The sequence below is a fragment of the Oncorhynchus tshawytscha genome, linkage group LG19, assembly GCF_018296145.1.
Source record: "Oncorhynchus tshawytscha isolate Ot180627B linkage group LG19, Otsh_v2.0, whole genome shotgun sequence".
NCBI classification, from domain to species: Eukaryota; Metazoa; Chordata; class Actinopteri; order Salmoniformes; family Salmonidae; genus Oncorhynchus; species Oncorhynchus tshawytscha.
The window spans coordinates 26,469,313-26,486,588 of NC_056447.1; the positions used below are offsets into that span (position 1 = coordinate 26,469,313).

A 17,276-nucleotide genomic window follows, 5' to 3' on the forward strand; every position below is an offset into this window, starting at 1 on the left:
CCTCATCACATAGTTGCATCACAGCTCTGCTCACAGACGCACTTGCAAATAAGACCAGTACAACATTTCCCTGTATAGAAATATAAAGAAGCAAAGGTGTACAATTTGTACATGACAAAATGTTACAATTCAGGAGCTTCGATGCCGAAAAACATCAATTACAGGAGCTCAACAACAGACTGGGCCAGTATCTGTCAAGAACGAAGCAGTTGGAGCATGAAAATGCAATCCTGATAACTGAAATAAACAAGAGAAGACAAGATAAAACGGTGGAATGGGACAACAAATGTATGGCCGAAATGCGGGACCTGAGGAGAACGGTGGGGCAACTATCCTTCGAGAAGTCCCGAGCCGAGATGGAACGAGAGAAGTTATGGCAAGAGTTTCAGATGTTACAGTCTATGTGTGGTGAGGAGCAGGTGGTATGCAAAGACATTGATGGAGAGATGAAAGGTTGCGAAAAGCAGCTTCAAAAAGCTCAACAGACTAATGGTGCACTTGAGGAACGTCTGTTCCAGCTTGAGAACGAGTGCAGATTTATTGAGGATGCACACAGACAAGAAATGACCAAGCTTCAGAACCAGGTCCATTCACGACCTAATGTTACCAAAATGTATCATGGCCCTCCGGGAGTCTCGATGGAAGATATGCAACAGTACGCCCTCAGCCTGGCCGATGGATGGATGGACACCTTCGAAATGTATCGAAGGAAGGTCGAAGAAATGGAGGACTCGATCAAAGCCGACCAGATGAGGCTGCATGATCTCCAAAGGGAAAAGATACATTATGCCGCAGAGTTTGACAAATTACGCAAAGAGGCTGACACGCACGGTCAGATTCAAATACACCTGGAGGAACAGCTCATAGACATGCAGGAGAACTTCCATGGGGACATCACCAAGTATCAGGTGAGAAAATTGGGTTTGCAACCCATGTTACTTTAGACATCTCTCTCTGTCGTTCATGCTGTTTTTTTTAGAAAAGTTTTTTTTAAATGCAATGTGTGTTATTTTTGGATCTGTTCATGGATCATAAAATGTATTTCTTCAACGTGATGGGTGCTGCGCACAGATTACCCAGCCTTTCCATGAGAGCTGACCACCTCCTCCTCTAGGTGCCACACCCACGATCTGACGAGAAAGAGCAGCTACCCCAACATCCACAATGTGTTTTTTATATAGCTCATTATCATATTTTATATCATTAATCATAATTATTATGACAGATGGGTCTTTATATAAATTATAGTGTTTGGTAATGTCAAAATTAAAATTAAAAAATCTAAATGAAAATGACTGAACTAATTGATCAGCTATGTCTTCACGGATAATGTTCACAGTATGCTGTATGCTTTCAAAGTTATGTTTAAACTACAAAAAATATGCATACTTGATTAATTTAGTGAAACAGCAGGGGCCACTCTTGCTCAGGTGCTCGTGCACCTCAATCACCAATCATATTGGCCCACAGGAATTAAAAAGAGGGGCAAAGGTTACTGCAGGAGCTGTGGAATTGATACATGAGCCACACCTCCTTGTGGTTCAGAAGTATCACTATCCAACTTGACAAGTCATGGTACTACTTTGTGATTCTAAATGTGCACAACTACTGCATATAAACTATCATTGAGTGCATGTTCCCTGACAGGCCTGTTTGGAACAAAGTGAGGAGTGCCATTCTGTTGTTTCACACCCACTGCCTTCATTCATCCACTGGGGATCACACTTTTATAGATGATATCAACACACAGTCGCTGGTTTTGAAGCAAATAAATCTAGAAAATAATCTCAGGAGCTTTGATTTATAGCCCATGCCATTAAAAGGACTGCCCAAAACTCCATTCATAACCACAGAGAAAAATGCATTCTGCACCAGTGCAGTGTTTCAGGACAGACTAAAAGGATTGCATCAGCCACTTAAACCAATTAGCTGATGCAGAGACTAATCCTTAGTGGCCTACTAATGATAGAGCTATACCAAGCAGGTCAATCATTTTTCTCCCATGCACATTTGCAAGTCAACTGCATTGAATTTAAAGGTACGTTATGCATGATATTGTCGTAAAACTCTCAAGTCATGTCTAATTGTTAAAAATTATGTTGCAATCCCAAGAAATTAATTGTAAATTGACCCTGACACTCATCCAATGGGATGCCATATTTCACTCTAGGACAGTGAGTGTCAGACTAGACTTAAAGGGACAGTTGTTGAGCTGACTAATTCGTCTGATCTGTTAGAGGGATCACCCATGATTCATCCAGTCCATCCTCCTTCTCCTTTAAATGAGAGGTAACAGTGAACTAGAGCTCACCAGCTTGTAGTCCTAAAAAACAGAAATTAGTTTTATCTGGTTCATTCAGCCATTCCTATGGGGGAAATTAATGGGAAAAGAATGGAGTTTTGGGATAAAAGCCAAAAATAAGGTTTGAGGTTAACACAGGCTTACATGCTGACCACACCACTCGCGCTCGTTCATGTTGATTTTGTCCACCCACACCAGACGCGATCAGGACACGCAGGTTGAAATATCGAAACAAACTCTAAACCAACTATATTAATTTTGGGACAGGTTGAAAAGTCAACATTCATGGCAATTTAGCTAGTTAGCTTGCTGTTGCTAGCTAATTCGTAATGGAATATAAACATTGGGTTGTTATTTTACCTGAAATGCACAAGGTCCTCTACTCCAACAATTAATAAACAGATAAAAGGGTAAGTTTCTAGTAGTCTCTCCTCCTTCAGGCTTCTTCTTCTTCTTTGGACTTTATATGGTGGTCGGCAACCAATTTTAAGGTGCATTACCACCACCAACTGGACTGGAGTGTGGACCTCAGTTCGTCTTTCAATCACCCACATTGGTAAATGCTCCTAAAAACCAATGAGGAGATGGGAGAGGAAGGACTTGTAGCGTGTTAAGCATCACAAATAGAACCAAGTTCTATTTTAGCACCTGGCTACACAGACGTGTGAGCAGTGTGGGTGCAATGATTGAGTAACATGAATGTGTACATTTATTTTTCAAACCTCGCTCGCGCGCATCAGTTAACATGCCCTTTAGGAATTATGAATCCTTTATGTGCTAGTTGTGATTACATAAATGCTTCAAAATTCACAAAAAGTGACATTAGCTGATGAAGATGATCTACTAGAACAAAACTTATAAGGCTCAGACACACCAACAGCGTTTGCTGGCCGAGAGTACTTAGCACCCCTGAACCTAATTTGCGAACCGAGTGCACACCAATTTTACATGTAGAATTGTGTGAAAAAATGGCGTCAGTCAGATGTCTACAGCGGGTGGTCCCTAAAACACAGCACGCTGAACAAACGCTAGATCCACATTCGGTGCATGTGTTTTAGATCTCTTAAGCCTGTGTTTACCACAGACCTTATTTTTCAGCATTTATAACAAATAAAAACTACAAAAAATCCATCCATTTCCCCATAGGCTTCGGCCGACAAGCCATGGCGAAGTTAGCCCCCCGTTAGTGCATACAAAAAGACGGCATTACTATTGCCCTCTCTAGGGAAGGTGTCTCAAGGGCCTTGAAACAGGTGCACAACACAACAGCACTGCTAAAGTTCACCCTAACACGCTCAATACAATTGAATCGGTTACCTACTTAGAAATAAACAAGGAGGGTCAGATGGTGAACCAAGTACTATTGAAACAGAAAGTAGTTCAATGCATGACCATATAGGTACTGTAGAGGGACAAACCTGGACAGTCATTTGTGACCTGAAAGATGTCTTTATATTCATACTCAGGGCACCATCTCTTATCTTAATTCCCTGTACCTGATATTGCAATGAACAAAATAAATGTAGACCATCCCTATAATAGTCTCATAGAAGTATGTTAGAACAGGATAGAAGGGAATGTACATGTTCACAATTCTGTTCCATGGTTTCTTTGCAGGTGATTATTGATGAATTGGAGAGGGAGCGGGAAATGTTGGCCAACACCATGGCAGAAAAGGTCAGAGACCACCAGGAGCTCCTGCAGGTCAAGATGGATCTGGGCATGGAGGTGGCTTACTACAGGTAGGTCTTCTTATGTTCTGGTTAGGCCTTTCTGAGTTCAATAGAGACCACTATGGAGACTTGTAGTAGAAATGACTGTAATGCAACCCATAGTAGCCTTACTTCCCATGTGATCCAAGCATGGTTAAATATTTACTGTGACATTTATTCTGCCTCATGGGTTAGGACCTGTGGAGAGACCCTTTTTACTATCTTGGGAAATCAGAGGAGCTGGCTGAAAATGCTGATTCTGAGGAATACAACATTGTGGTTTTTAATCAACTGTGAGATGACAGTGCTTGTGTAAAAACAATATGTTTAATATCGCAATTTAATAGTACCATGGAATTACAAAGCAGCCTTATGTATAATAATACAACTGTTTTGCCTGTTGATGCTAGTTCTGTCATGTTAGGCCCAACACAGATCCTTCAATGCTGCAGTGTTGTTGGTCTTGGAATGTATTTATAGTGATTTCACCCTTCACTGTAGCTGCAAAGCAAATGCTCTGCTGCCCTCCCATTTGGCAGGGGCACTTAGCATTCCTCCACACAGCCTTTACTTATACTTATATTAACTCCCTATCCTCATTGGGGCGGCAGGGTAGCCTAGTGGTTAGCGCGTTGGACTAGTAACAGGAAGGTTGCAAGTTCAAACCCCTGAGCTGACAAGGTACAAATCTGTTGTTCTGCCCTTGAACAGGCAGTTAACCCACTGTTCCTAGGCTGTCATTGAAAATACAAATTTGTTCTTAAATGACTTGCCTAGTTAAATAAAGGTAAAAAAACATTGTGCAGGGGTATTTTGGCTTATTTGTTATAGTTTGGTTTTCGGTGAACAGGAAATATATGCTTTTCATATCTTTGTTAGAAAAAAGTGTTCAAAGGGGTTATTACTTGATAGATGTCAACCTGCTGAGCCCTGTAATGACAATGCCAGACTATGTCACTACAATTCCCATTGGTCACAGTGGATCACTTCAAGAACACTTCAACATTATCATAACAGAGACTACTTTAGTCCCACAGAATAACTATGATCGATGCACATGGTTATTTATATAAAGCAATGACATTTAATGATATTGTTTTTACCCATTGTCCAGAGTTCTTTCAGAAATGTAATACGAACACTGGTCTCTTCTCAGGTCTGTTCCAGAGTGTCTTTCCATTTCTCCTGGTCTGGGGCCTATTTCAAGGCTATTTTTACAGACAATTCCCTGGTCTCCCGAGACTCTGAATTGAGCTCTCTTGTAGTAGGCCTACTTAGGGTGACACATCTGCACTTTGTTTACAATATTTGCAAGAAATGAAATGTCTTCCTTGGAGAGGTAGTGGGAAAGCTGGTATGTATGTTAGTGTACTTGCCTGTTAACACATTAGGATCTATAGTAGAGAGTAGACAGCGGTGCATTGTAGCTGTTATTTTTACGTTAGCCTTTTGTGAGGCACACCATGGACTTTCAGAGGGGTTATAGCTTCAAAAAAGTATCCTATGGTAGATTTTGTTTTCCAAAACTTGTTTTGTGGAGCCAATGCTTTGCCGAGGTATGTGAGCTGGTCAACGTTACTGGTATAGTGTCTTTGTTGTTAATGTCTTTTGGTCTGTTGTAGTAAAGTGTTGTTGACCTGCTCTGTTCTGTATATGGCCAGGTCCATAGTTTGTGTTCATCGTCTGGTAGCTTACCTCTGTGTTTCATTTGAGGTTTGAGATGGCAGAGCAGGATGATCAGCATTCTCCTGTGAGGTGATTGTAATTGTATGAAAACAAACCAGTGCTTAATTTTGAAGAAGCAATATTGCTCTAAGAATGCAAGCCCAATCATATCATTACCATGTGTTATCCCTGGTTTTAATGCCCTTTTGTTTTTGTTTTTCTATAGGGCACTTATTGAAGGAGAGCATCAGCAACATCTGCAGTCAAGAGAAAGAGTCCTAGGTATTGTACATTACTTTCAAATAAGTCACACTTTTGGCTGGGAAATTTGTGTTACTATACACTTGAGAGTAAATTTACATGTTTCGAATGTTTCAGTAGGTGACATCCTATTGGTAGCAATATCTTCTTTTACTCAATTACCCTAACTATATATACAGTGCATTTGGAAAGTATTCAGACCCCTTGACTTTTTCCACATTTTGTTTTGTTACAGCGTTATTCTAAAATGGATTAAATAAAACATTTTCCTCATCATTTCCCCACAATGACAAAGCGAAAAATAGGTTTTTAGAAAGGTTTGCAAATGTAATAAAATAAAAAAAACAGACATATGTAATTGACATTAGTATTTCGTACTCGAAATTGAGCTCAGGTGCATCCTGTTTCCATTGATCATGTTTCTACAACTTAATTGGTGTCCACCTGTGGTAAATTCAATTGATTGGACATTATTTGGAAAGGCACACACCTGTCTATATAAGGTCCCACAGTTGACAGTACATGTCCGAGCAAAAACAAAGCCAGGTTGAAGGAATTGTCCTTCGTGCTCAGAGACAGGATTGTGTCCAAGCACAGATCTGGGAAAGGGTACCCAAACATTTCTGCAGCATTGAAGGTCCCCAAGAACACAGAGGCCTCCATCATTCTTAAATGGAAGAAGTTTGGAACCACCAAGACTCTTCCTAGAGCTTGGCCGCTCAGCCAAACTGAGCACTCGGGGGAGAAGGACCTTGGTCAGGGAGGTGACCAAGAACCTGATGGTCACTCTGACAGAGCTCCAGAGTTCCTCTGTGGAAATGGGAGAACCTTCCAGAAGGACAACCCTCTCTGCAGCACTTCACCAATCAGACCTTTATGGTAGAGTGGCCAGACGGAAGCCACTCCTCAGTAAAAAGCACATGACATCCCGCTTGGAGTTTTCCAAAAGATACCTAAAGGACTCTCAGACCATGAGAAACAACATTCTCTTCTCTGAACCTTTTTGGCGTGAATGCCAAGCATCATGTCTGGAGGAAACCTCAAACCTGGCACAATCCCTACAGTAAAGCATGGTGGTGGCAGCATCATGCTACGGGGATGTTTTTCAGCGGCAGGGACTGGGAGACTAGTCTCCAATCGAGGGAAAGATGAACGGAGTACAGAGAGATCCTGCTCCAAAGTGCTCAGGACCTCAGACAGGGGCGAAGGTTCACCTTCCAACAGGACAACGACCCTAAGCACACAGCCATTACAAAGCAGGAGTGGCGTTGGGACAAGTCTCTGAATGTCCTTGAGTGGCCCAGCCAAAGTCCAGGGGCCTCATTTATAAAAATGTTCTTAGATTTATACTTGAACTTAGTCATAAGATAATTTCCGACGGTGTGCTTACGTTTGATTCATAAAAGATACTGAGCATAAAAAACCTTGCTTACACAAGTTCTAAGAAGCCCATTTGTAACTTACTGTGATCTATGAATCTCAAATTAACTTAAAATTGACAGCACCTGAAAATGCCTTACAATCAGCGATTTCCCCTCATAGAATGCTAGCACAAATTAGGGTTTAGTCAGGAATAGCCATGGACCAAAAGAGAAAAGCGAACTTTTTGGAAGATGAGATCACGGCGATGGTAGAGGAGATTGAAGACAGGCAACACGTATTATTCGGTGGACTAAATAGTGGGTTGACAAACAAAGCCAAACAGGTACCTTGGGAGTGTGTCGCCGCTGCAGTGAACGACGTGGAGCAGCAAGACAGAACTGTAGCTGATGTGAAAAAGAAATGGTCTGACCTTAAACTGCAAGGGGAAAAAATAATAGCCGTACATAAGTAGTAGGAAAATCACTTACGTCAAGTCTAGACTTTGCATAGAGATAACATAATTTCCAGGTCAAATTAAGGTTTTATAAATAACTACTTATACTATACATCGTTTTCTGCGTAAGTCATACCTAAGATCAAAATTGATCGTAAGTCTGTTTTATAAATGAGGCCCCAGACTTGAACCCGATGGAACATCCCTGGAGAGACCTAAAAATAGCTGTGCAAAATAGCTACACTCGCCATCCAACCTGACAACTTGAGAGGATCTGCAGAGAAGAATGGGAGAATCTCCCCAAATACAGGTGTGCCAAGCTTGTAGCGTCATACCAAAGAAGACTCAAGGCTGTAATCACTGCCAAAGGTGCTTCAACAAAGTACTGAGTAAAGGGTCTGAATACTGATGTTAATGTGATATTTCAGTTTGTTATTTTTTATAAATGTGATAAATTTAAAAAAAAAACAGTTTTTGATTTGTCATTATGGGGTATTTTGTGTAGATAGATGAGGGGGAAAAAAAAACAATTTAATCTATTTTAGAATAAGGCTGTTACGTAAAATATTCAAGGGGTCTGAATACTTTCCAAATACCCTGTGGGTGGGCCTATGCCCTCCCAGGCCCACCCATGGCTGTGCCCCTGTCCAGTCATGTGATATCCATAGATTAGGGCCTAATTTATTTATTTCAATTGACTGATTTCTTTATGTGAACTATAAGTACCAGTTAAAAGTTTGGACACACACACATACAGTACCAGTTAAAAGTTTGGACACACCTACTCATTCAAGGGTTTTTCTTTATTTTTACTACCCGTAGAATAATAGTGAAGATATCAAACTATGAAATAATACATATGAAATTATGTAGTAACAAAAAAGTGTTAAACAAATCAAATTATATTTGATTTTAGATTCTTCAAAGTAGCCACCCTTTGCCTTGATGATGCCTTGAACACTCTTGGCATTCTCTCAACTAGCTTCATGAGGTAGTCACCTGATATGCATTTCAATTAACAAGTGTGCCTAGTAAATTTGTGGTATTTCTTTCCTTCTTAATGCGTTTGATCCAATCAGTTGTGTTCAGTTGTGTTGTGACAAGGTAGGGGTGGTATACAGAAGATAGCCCTATTTGGTAAACGATCAAGTCCATATTATGGCAAGAACAGGTTGGAACCAAAAATCAAACATTTGGACTCATCAGACCAAAGGTCAGATTTTCACCGGTCTAATTTCCATTCCTCGTGTTTCTTGGCCCAACCAAGTCTCTTCTTCCTATTGGTGTCCTTTAATAGGGGTTTCTTTGCAGCAATTTGACTATGAAGGTCTGATTCACGTAGTCTCCTCTGAACAGTTGCTGTTGAGATGTGTCTGTTACTTGAACTCTGTGAAGCATTTATTTGGGCTACAATTTCTGAGGCTGGTAACTCTAATGAACTTATCCTCTGCAGCAGAGGTGACTCTGGGTCTTCCTTTCTTTTGGCATTCCTCATGTGAGCCAGTTTCATCATAGCGCTTGATGGTTTTTGCGACTGCACTTGAAGAAACTTTCAAAGTTTTAGAAATTTTCCGTATTGACTGACCTTCATGTTTTATTGTAAGGATGGACTGTCATTTCTCTTTGTCTATTTGAGCTGTTATTTCCATAATATGGACTTGGTCGTTTACCAAGAAGGGCTGTCTTCTGTATACCAACCCTACCTTGTCACAACACAACTGATTGGCTCAAACGCATTAAAAAGGAAAGAAATACCACAAATTAACTTTTAACAAGGCACACTTGTTAATTGAAATGCATTCCAGGTGACTACGTCATGAAGCTGGTTGAGAGAAAGCCAAGAGTGTACAAAGCTGTCATCAAGGCAAAGGGTGGCTACTTTGAAGAATCTCAAATACAAAATATATTTTGATTTGTTTAACACGTTTTTGGTTACTGCATGATTCCATATGAGCTATTTCATAGTTTTGATGTCTTCACTATTATTCTACAATATAGAAAATAGTAAAAATAAAGAAAACCCTTGAAATAGTAGGAGTGTCCAAACTTTTGACAGGTACTGTATATATACTATATATACAATAGTATGTGGACATCCATTCAATTTGGTGGATTTGGCTATTTCAGCCACACCCGTTGCTGACCTCTATAAGGTGTCGAAAGCATTCCACAGGGATGCTGGCCCATGTTGACTACAATGCATCCCACAGTTGTGCCAAGTTGGCTGGAGGTCCTTTGGGTGGTGGACCATTCTCGATACACACAGGAAACTGTTGAGTGTGAAAAACCCAGCAGCGTTGCAGTTCTTACCATACCCCATTCAAAAGGAACTAAAATATTTTGTTTCGCCCGTTAAACTCTCTGAATGTTACACATACACAATCCATGTCTCAAATGTTTCAAGGCTTAAAAATCATTTTTTAAACTGTCTCCTCCCATTCATCTACACTGATTGAAGTGGATTTAACAGGTGACATCAATAAGGGATCATAGATTTCACCTGGATTCACCTGTTCATTATATGTCATGGAAAGAGCAGGTGTTGTTAATGTTTTGTATACTCAGTGTATATATATGCAGTGATAACCATTTCCCAATGTATTTATATAAAGGATTTATAATCGTATTAATTTGGTCCTTAACTCTCTACCTCAGATATTAAGATGAGGCCTCCACAACACTACAAACCAAGAGTTTCCACCTCAGCCAGACAGGATGTAAGGAAGCATCTGGATGTGAGATACATGGAACCAACCTCAAGCTTGAGAAAATCACCTGTTCCATCTCAGTATGGTCGCACCAGTCCTTCCAGGGTCATACCTATCTCAGTCACAGGCAGCAGCTACAACAGGAATCAGAGTCCTGCAGCCAGAAGGGACATGGTCTCGTTCACTAAATCCCAGTCTGCATCCTCCAGCTCTTCATCCTCTACTATTAAACCTGTGGCCCAGAGTACCGACAAGAAGAATGTAGATGCTCAGAAAAAAGTTGTGGAGGAGAGGAGTGTGAGAATCAAAGAGGTGTCACAACACCCAGCGAAGGATTCTCTAGGCCATTCTCGAGGCACAGCAAACAAGTCCAGTCCCATTGCCTCACCCACTGCTGACATCAAATCAGTGAGAATAGTGTCACCACCAATGATGAGTCTGAGCAGAAACACGGAGGAGAACAGCAAAAAGAAAGTAGAGAGGCAAGTTGAAAGAGAGGTGAGAGGAGATGTATTTCATCTTCAGAATGTCAAGATGCATGCCAAAGACGGCAACGTTGCAGGCACCACAACAAGTGATGAGATGGTCCTAGACTCTGTGTCTATGGAAGAACTTATTGATAAGGTCATGAAACCTGCTGGTTTTGATCGAATGGTCTGCAGCTCATCTCCAGACTCCAAAATCACTTACCATGTGGAGAAAACGGAGCAGGAGGACGGGTCAACAAAGACACAGATTATCCTGGAGTCCAAGGTCCAGGAGGAGCTGGATATGTCAGAGGACTCTGCACTGGAACAACTGCTCAGCAAGGGAGTGAAACACGTGTCACTGGAGGATATCAAGGGCAGTGAAACAGGAAACATGATTCAGAACCTGCTCAGCCTTGGGCTGCATGGAGGAGAGGACATGGAAAACAAGTCTGTCAATGTGGAGATCATTGAGGAACCAGTGGAGGGTTACAGTGACGAGGAGTACGAGTTTGAGGAGAAGTCCACACCCAAGTTCTCCGAGCCCTCTTCAATGTTCTTCCAGATTGAAGAATTAGAGAATGACCCCCACGGCACCAAATACCATGAGAGTGTTGATGAAGTAATGAAAACCTCCATGACAGATGAAAACTATGGCAGGAATGGTGGATCTGTGAAGGTCCAGGAAGACTCCAGAGATAGTGAATCTCCATACTACAGCCACGACCAAGAGTCTCAAGAGTATTTTGTCTCTACACCTGATGCCAATCTGTCAGAGCCTGAGGAGGGTGGTGGTATTGCATCATATGGACATTACGGAGTGGTGGACGACCTTTCAGATGAAAGGTACTACCAGGATGGGGGACTCTCAAGGAACAGAATGTTTGTTGAGGAAAGCGATAGTTGCAGACCTGCATCAGACAGCCTGTACATAAAGGGTGACCACTCCTTGGCCCGAGAGAGTTTCCCTGAGTGCATTATTGAAGAGGAGACCATCCATGTCTCCCCCACAGTACAGGAGTCGATGCTTGGATACCTGAGAGAGGAAACTCTGGACCCCAAAGAGCAGCTGAGGGGAGCCCTAGAGCAGCTCCAAGGAACAGTGTCAGGGAGCCTGAAAGAAGAGTTGGCGCTCTTCACAAGAGGTGATATTCCTCAGAACATATCTGTGGACATCAAGAAAGTACACCAGTCCTCCGATAACGGAACCACGACTATCGTGGCAGAGCTCAAGAGCTCAACAACCCTGGAGGACTCTGGGCTGCTGGAGGAGCAGGGGGATGATGTATCTGAGGAGCAGATCATGGCGGCTCTACGCTCCTCCAACTCCGGCCTTGGAGCAGAGGGAGGATTCACCTTGGTCACAAATGAGATGGGCTGGGTGACTAGCAGTGAGGGACAGGGAGGAGAATCCACGACTGAAGTCACTGAGAAGCACATCAAGCTGGGGCCATCAGAGAAGTCCTTTTCCTTCCAGATGGATGTGAATAACGGCCAAGGACAGGATCCCCCACTGAAGGTCACTCATGAGAAAAGAGTTGCCACAGTCTATGTTGAATCTAATGAAGATGAGATCTGATTAAAATTAGATCATTTTATTACATTACTCCCCATATTAAGCCACACACCAGTCAATCAGTTGCAACGAACAGTGATGTGACGTCATTAGTTGCGATTCATAAATTGCGATGCCTACAATCATGGTAAGAATACAAATTATAGCCACTGCCTGTATATCAAAAAGTGAAATAGCATTGGTTACCCATTTTCACACTGCTCTCTGCTTCCCTTTGAGAATATGTTATATTCATTTCCTGCTAGATACACTCCTTTATTTATTTATGCAGTGAAGCTAAAACATGAATGTGGCTCTATACTCCAGCATTTTGGATTTGAGATCAAATGTTTTATATGAGGCGACAGTACAGAATATCACCGTTAATTGAGGGTATTTTCATACATTGTAAGTAAGCATTTCACTGCAAGGTCTACACCTGTTGTATTCGGCGCATGTGACGAATAACATTTTATTTGACATATCTGTTTTACCATTTATAAATGAATGCACTTCATTTATCTAGTCCCCCCATTTGAAGGTGTAATAAGTAATTGGACAAATGCACTTATAGTGTATTAAATTAAGTCAAATGTTTAGTATTTGGTCCCATTTTCCTAGCATGCAATGACTACATCAAGCTTGTGACTCTACAAACTTATTTGATGCATTTACAGTTTGTTTTTCGGATTATATGTTGTGCCCAATAGAAATTGATGGTAAATAATGTTTTGTCACTTTTATTGTAAATAAGAATACAATATGTTTCTGAACACTTCTACATGAATGTGGATGCTACCAGGATGTTGGATAATCATGAACGATGTTTATGCCTCTAACTTTCTCACTCATCATTATTGAAGATGCATTCATGATTATCCATAATCATGGTAGCATCCAAATGAATGTAGAGGTGTTCAGAAACATTATATTATTTTTTACCGTAAAAGTGTCTCAAAATGACTCAATACATTATGTACCAATAATTACAATTAGGCACAACATAATCCAAAATACGACCAAAACAAACTTCAAAATGCATTAAACAAATTTGTAGTCACAAGCTTGATGGGACCAAATACTAAACTTGCCTGAATTTAATACACTATTAATTACATTTTCCAAATACTTATCACAACTTCAAATGGGGGGGACTAGATACATAAAGTGCATTCAATTCTAAATGGTAAAACAAATATGTATGAAAATACCCACAAATAAAACGTGACATTCTTTACTGTCGCCTCATATAAAACATTTGATCTCAAATCCAAAATGCTGATGTTTAGAGCCAAAAAAAAAAAAGTAGCTTCACCATTCAAATAAATATGTAGGGAGTGTATATATTTGTGTACTAACTTGTACTACACTGCTTAGGTCTCTCTTCCTTTTTGCCTGAGATACTTTAACCAAATATGGAATGATGCTAATATACATGTATATCCTTCATTGTTATGGTTAAGATTGCAGTCTTAAAACAGGTTCAACATGTATGTAGCTGGAAGAAAAAACGTATACATATTGTTTCCTGTAACGCCATGTTATTTGGAACCACATTTAAAGCTAGTGGTTTGTTGCTGAGGGACTTCCTGTGGTTAATATGTGGAATCATCCAATACAGTGCTTATGATGGATATATTGGAATGTGTTTATGATAGGGCATAAAAGTAAGTGTATCATGTCTTGTCAAATGAAATCTACCCTCTATGAATAATTTGAATTGGAAATACAGACATTTTTTTTTTAACTGCAATTTGTCAAATCAAATGGGGTGTTATCGAGTGATTCTGATCACCACTTTGCATGTTTGACATTACTAATGCGTTTAAAATAATTGTCCCTCAAAATAATTTTATAGTTTATCCTTCCGGTTCCCTCACCATGATCTTTTAATCTGTAAATGGCTTTAGATCGGCGAGAAGTAATCCGGCCATCTTGAATTCCAAAGAGAGGTGTTTTTCTCTGCTTGTAGAGGCAGTGGTAGCAAGACAGACAGAGGCTTTAAACTAGGTGGAAAGAACTTGAGGAATGAGGAGACACAGAGAGCTAGAGAGAATGAGGAGGTAAGCAGATGGTTAGTGTCTGAGATGACACCTGGATATCTAATTTCAGTAAACCACAGTACATATGAATTGCCTCGGCATGAGCCATGTTGTGTTGGTGACCAGTGTCAGGATTCACCTTGGCTCAGAGGTGAGTTAGTGTGTGTACCACCGTGGCTATTTTAGGACCAGCGCACCAGCTTAGTAGCACTGCCTGTGTGTGTGTGGTGTGTGTCTGCGTGCGTGTGGAAAAACTAAAGCACCTCCAATATGACTTCACCCCACAACCCCGGTCTTCTTCCTCAATAAGCTGCTTTAGAGTTCTTCTCTGCAACAGTGCAGAAACACCGAACACAGATCTTTCACATTATGCTTACTTGGCACGGTCTTGTTATAACAGAGCATAAAGAGTGTGGAAATACAATATAATTGCTTTACAAATTGTTTTGTGACAAAGCTGAATGCAAATGACCTAAAGTAGAGCACTTTAGAGTTGAAAGATGTTAGCTATAAACAATGGTTTGTTGTTGTACTTAAGTGCCCAGATACATTAGAAAAAAGGTTTTGCCTTTCACAGTACAAGTCCTTAAGCATCTCTTTAGTGTGTGAATATAGCGTGAAAGACTTTTATAAAACACCCCGTTTGGCCAAAACACTTACATACTGTAGGTTCATTTTGTGTTTTAAGAACATTATCAAAAAGGCAGTCTTTTTTGATACGCAACATTGTAGGTGAAATTAAATCTCCAAACTACCCAATGTGCCATGTTTAAACACAAAAATGGTGCAGTACACATTGCAGTGCAAAAGAGCATTTCATGCCTCATTTTTGAATGTTTAAAAAGGGGATGTGCTACCCTCATGATTCATTGGTGTTATTCGCATATTGAAAGTAAGTGCTTCATGCATTAGCCTACTTTATTCTTCTTTTACTAAAGATGGGTGAATTTAGTGAGAATGAGTTTTCAACCATTGTTTGGACACCTCTTCATATTGCAAAAACAATTAAATTACTACTTGAGTGTGTTTCCTGAGTTTGAGTCTTTATTAATACAACATAAACATAACATTGAACATCTTCGTTGTATACACAGAGAGACAGGGAAGGGACAGAGTCCTCCGCTGCAGCTCTTCTCCTGTAGAACCTTCCCTTCATTCTGAGGAGTTCTGTCTGCGTAGTCCTGCCAACAGCCTGACACTAATTTCTCAGAGAATGCACAATGAAAACAGAAAGAATTGCCAGGGGTCTTCTTGGTTCATTTCCAATTCATAGAATTTCTCCTTGCGACAAAGAGAGAGGATTTATTTTCTTAGAGGGCCAAGGCTCATTCATCCAGCTCAGCTCTGATGGCATGTTAGGAGTCCGACATGTTGGCGTTTCCTCCTGCCTTGCTATGAGAAGGTAGGACTGCACAGAAAGGAGGCCTTGTTTTCAGGCTACCCTCCCTCCTCTGTCTCCCAGCAACCTCGGGCGCCCTGGAAAAACATACACTACTGTAAATGACAATGTGGGTTTAATATATTTAACAGGGCAGACAGTGTAGGGAATGCCCTTTATCATTTTGCCAACACATTAAAGTCACTATTTTACTTTCTCTCACAACAATGTTCCTATTGATAAATGTATTGGATGTATAATGTGTTGGTATCGATGGTCATTCCTGAGGTTGCAGACTTACTGGGCCAGCATGTCCACTGTCTTCTGCGTGGCTCTTGTCTTCTTATGCTGAGGGCCATACAGGATACTCTGAATGTCCAGACACTGAAACAGAAACAACAAGGTTCACTGTGGGGTAAGATATGATTTTAAATAGGAAAAGATATGACATACTTCTGAATTATTTAGCACAAAATCTGAGGTTAAAGTTCATTCAAATTCAAAGCACTTAGTGACTACAGCGCTTTTGTGTGAACGTATGACAAAGAGTAGGGAGGCTGATGGATTGTTTTTGTCTACAAACAATATGAAAAGGTAGAGCTACACTTAGACAGCTGAGGGGTATCAAAACACTTCCTGTCCAATTCTGTAGAGAGCACTTCCCATCCAGAAATAACCCCTCTAGTAACCAGGGTTCAGATAACACCAGTCTATCTGACTCACCCCGGGGAGTAGACACTGACCAGCACATCCCAGGGTATTTCTAGGACCAAACAATAACAAACCTGGCATCTGATCTGTTTTAATAGGTTTATAAGGTAAACTCAAGTAGCAGTGATGATCAAGAATGACTTTCTTTAATCAAAATGGAAATGAGTGGGGAATGACCACTTTGTTTATCTATGTCAGAGCAGACTTGCTGAATGCACTGTAACCATAGAAAACAGTAATGTTGTTATCACACACACGTGTGTTTGATAACAACAATGAGAAAGATGATCAAACATTTCCACAATCAACATAAATCACAGGATGTCAACAGAACTTTGTGGAACCAAGGAAAGTGAGTGCTCAATGTTTCCTGCCTGGCGATGGAAGCGGCAGAGGAAAGGGCTCGGGGAAACTCTGGCAGATAGCCATCTGGCCCTGGATGTTTTCGTCAGTTCTCCCTGCTGCACTATGCAATGGAAGGACTTCTATTGCAACAGGAAGATGGAGAAAAACTACAAATGTTTGTGTGAGCCATTGTTTTCCCCTTTCATAGACTCTGAGTGTCATGTCAGAGTCAGGATTCCTTTATAGTCCCCAAAGAGGAAAAAGATTAGGATAAGTGCAACTCTCTCACTGTCATGTTTCATGTATTTTTTCCT

The 17,276-nt window shown here is 40.7% G+C and overlaps 2 protein-coding genes across 3 annotated transcripts in view; one reads left to right on the forward strand and one right to left on the reverse strand.

Moving 5' to 3' along the window:
• On the forward strand, nucleotides 1–15,554 carry synm (synemin, intermediate filament protein). Its single transcript, XM_024379444.2, has 4 exons — nucleotides 1–908; nucleotides 3,920–4,044; nucleotides 5,906–5,961; nucleotides 10,412–15,554. The coding sequence occupies exons 1-4, from the start codon at nucleotides 120–122 to the stop codon at nucleotides 12,508–12,510; spliced, it is 3,069 nt and encodes a 1,022-aa protein (XP_024235212.1). The 5' UTR covers nucleotides 1–119; the 3' UTR covers nucleotides 12,511–15,554.
• ttc23 (tetratricopeptide repeat domain 23) overlaps nucleotides 15,550–17,276 on the reverse strand; it is a 23,369-nt gene continuing 21,642 nt past the window's right edge. For both annotated transcript variants that reach the window (XM_024379445.2, XM_024379446.2), the window contains exons 10-11: nucleotides 16,208–16,290; nucleotides 15,550–16,004 (exon numbers count right to left, since the gene is read on the reverse strand). In XM_024379445.2, coding sequence (XP_024235213.1) covers nucleotides 15,884–16,004; nucleotides 16,208–16,290 — 204 coding nt within the window. In that variant the 3' untranslated portion in view covers nucleotides 15,550–15,883. The remainder of the gene's footprint in view (nucleotides 16,005–16,207; nucleotides 16,291–17,276) is intronic.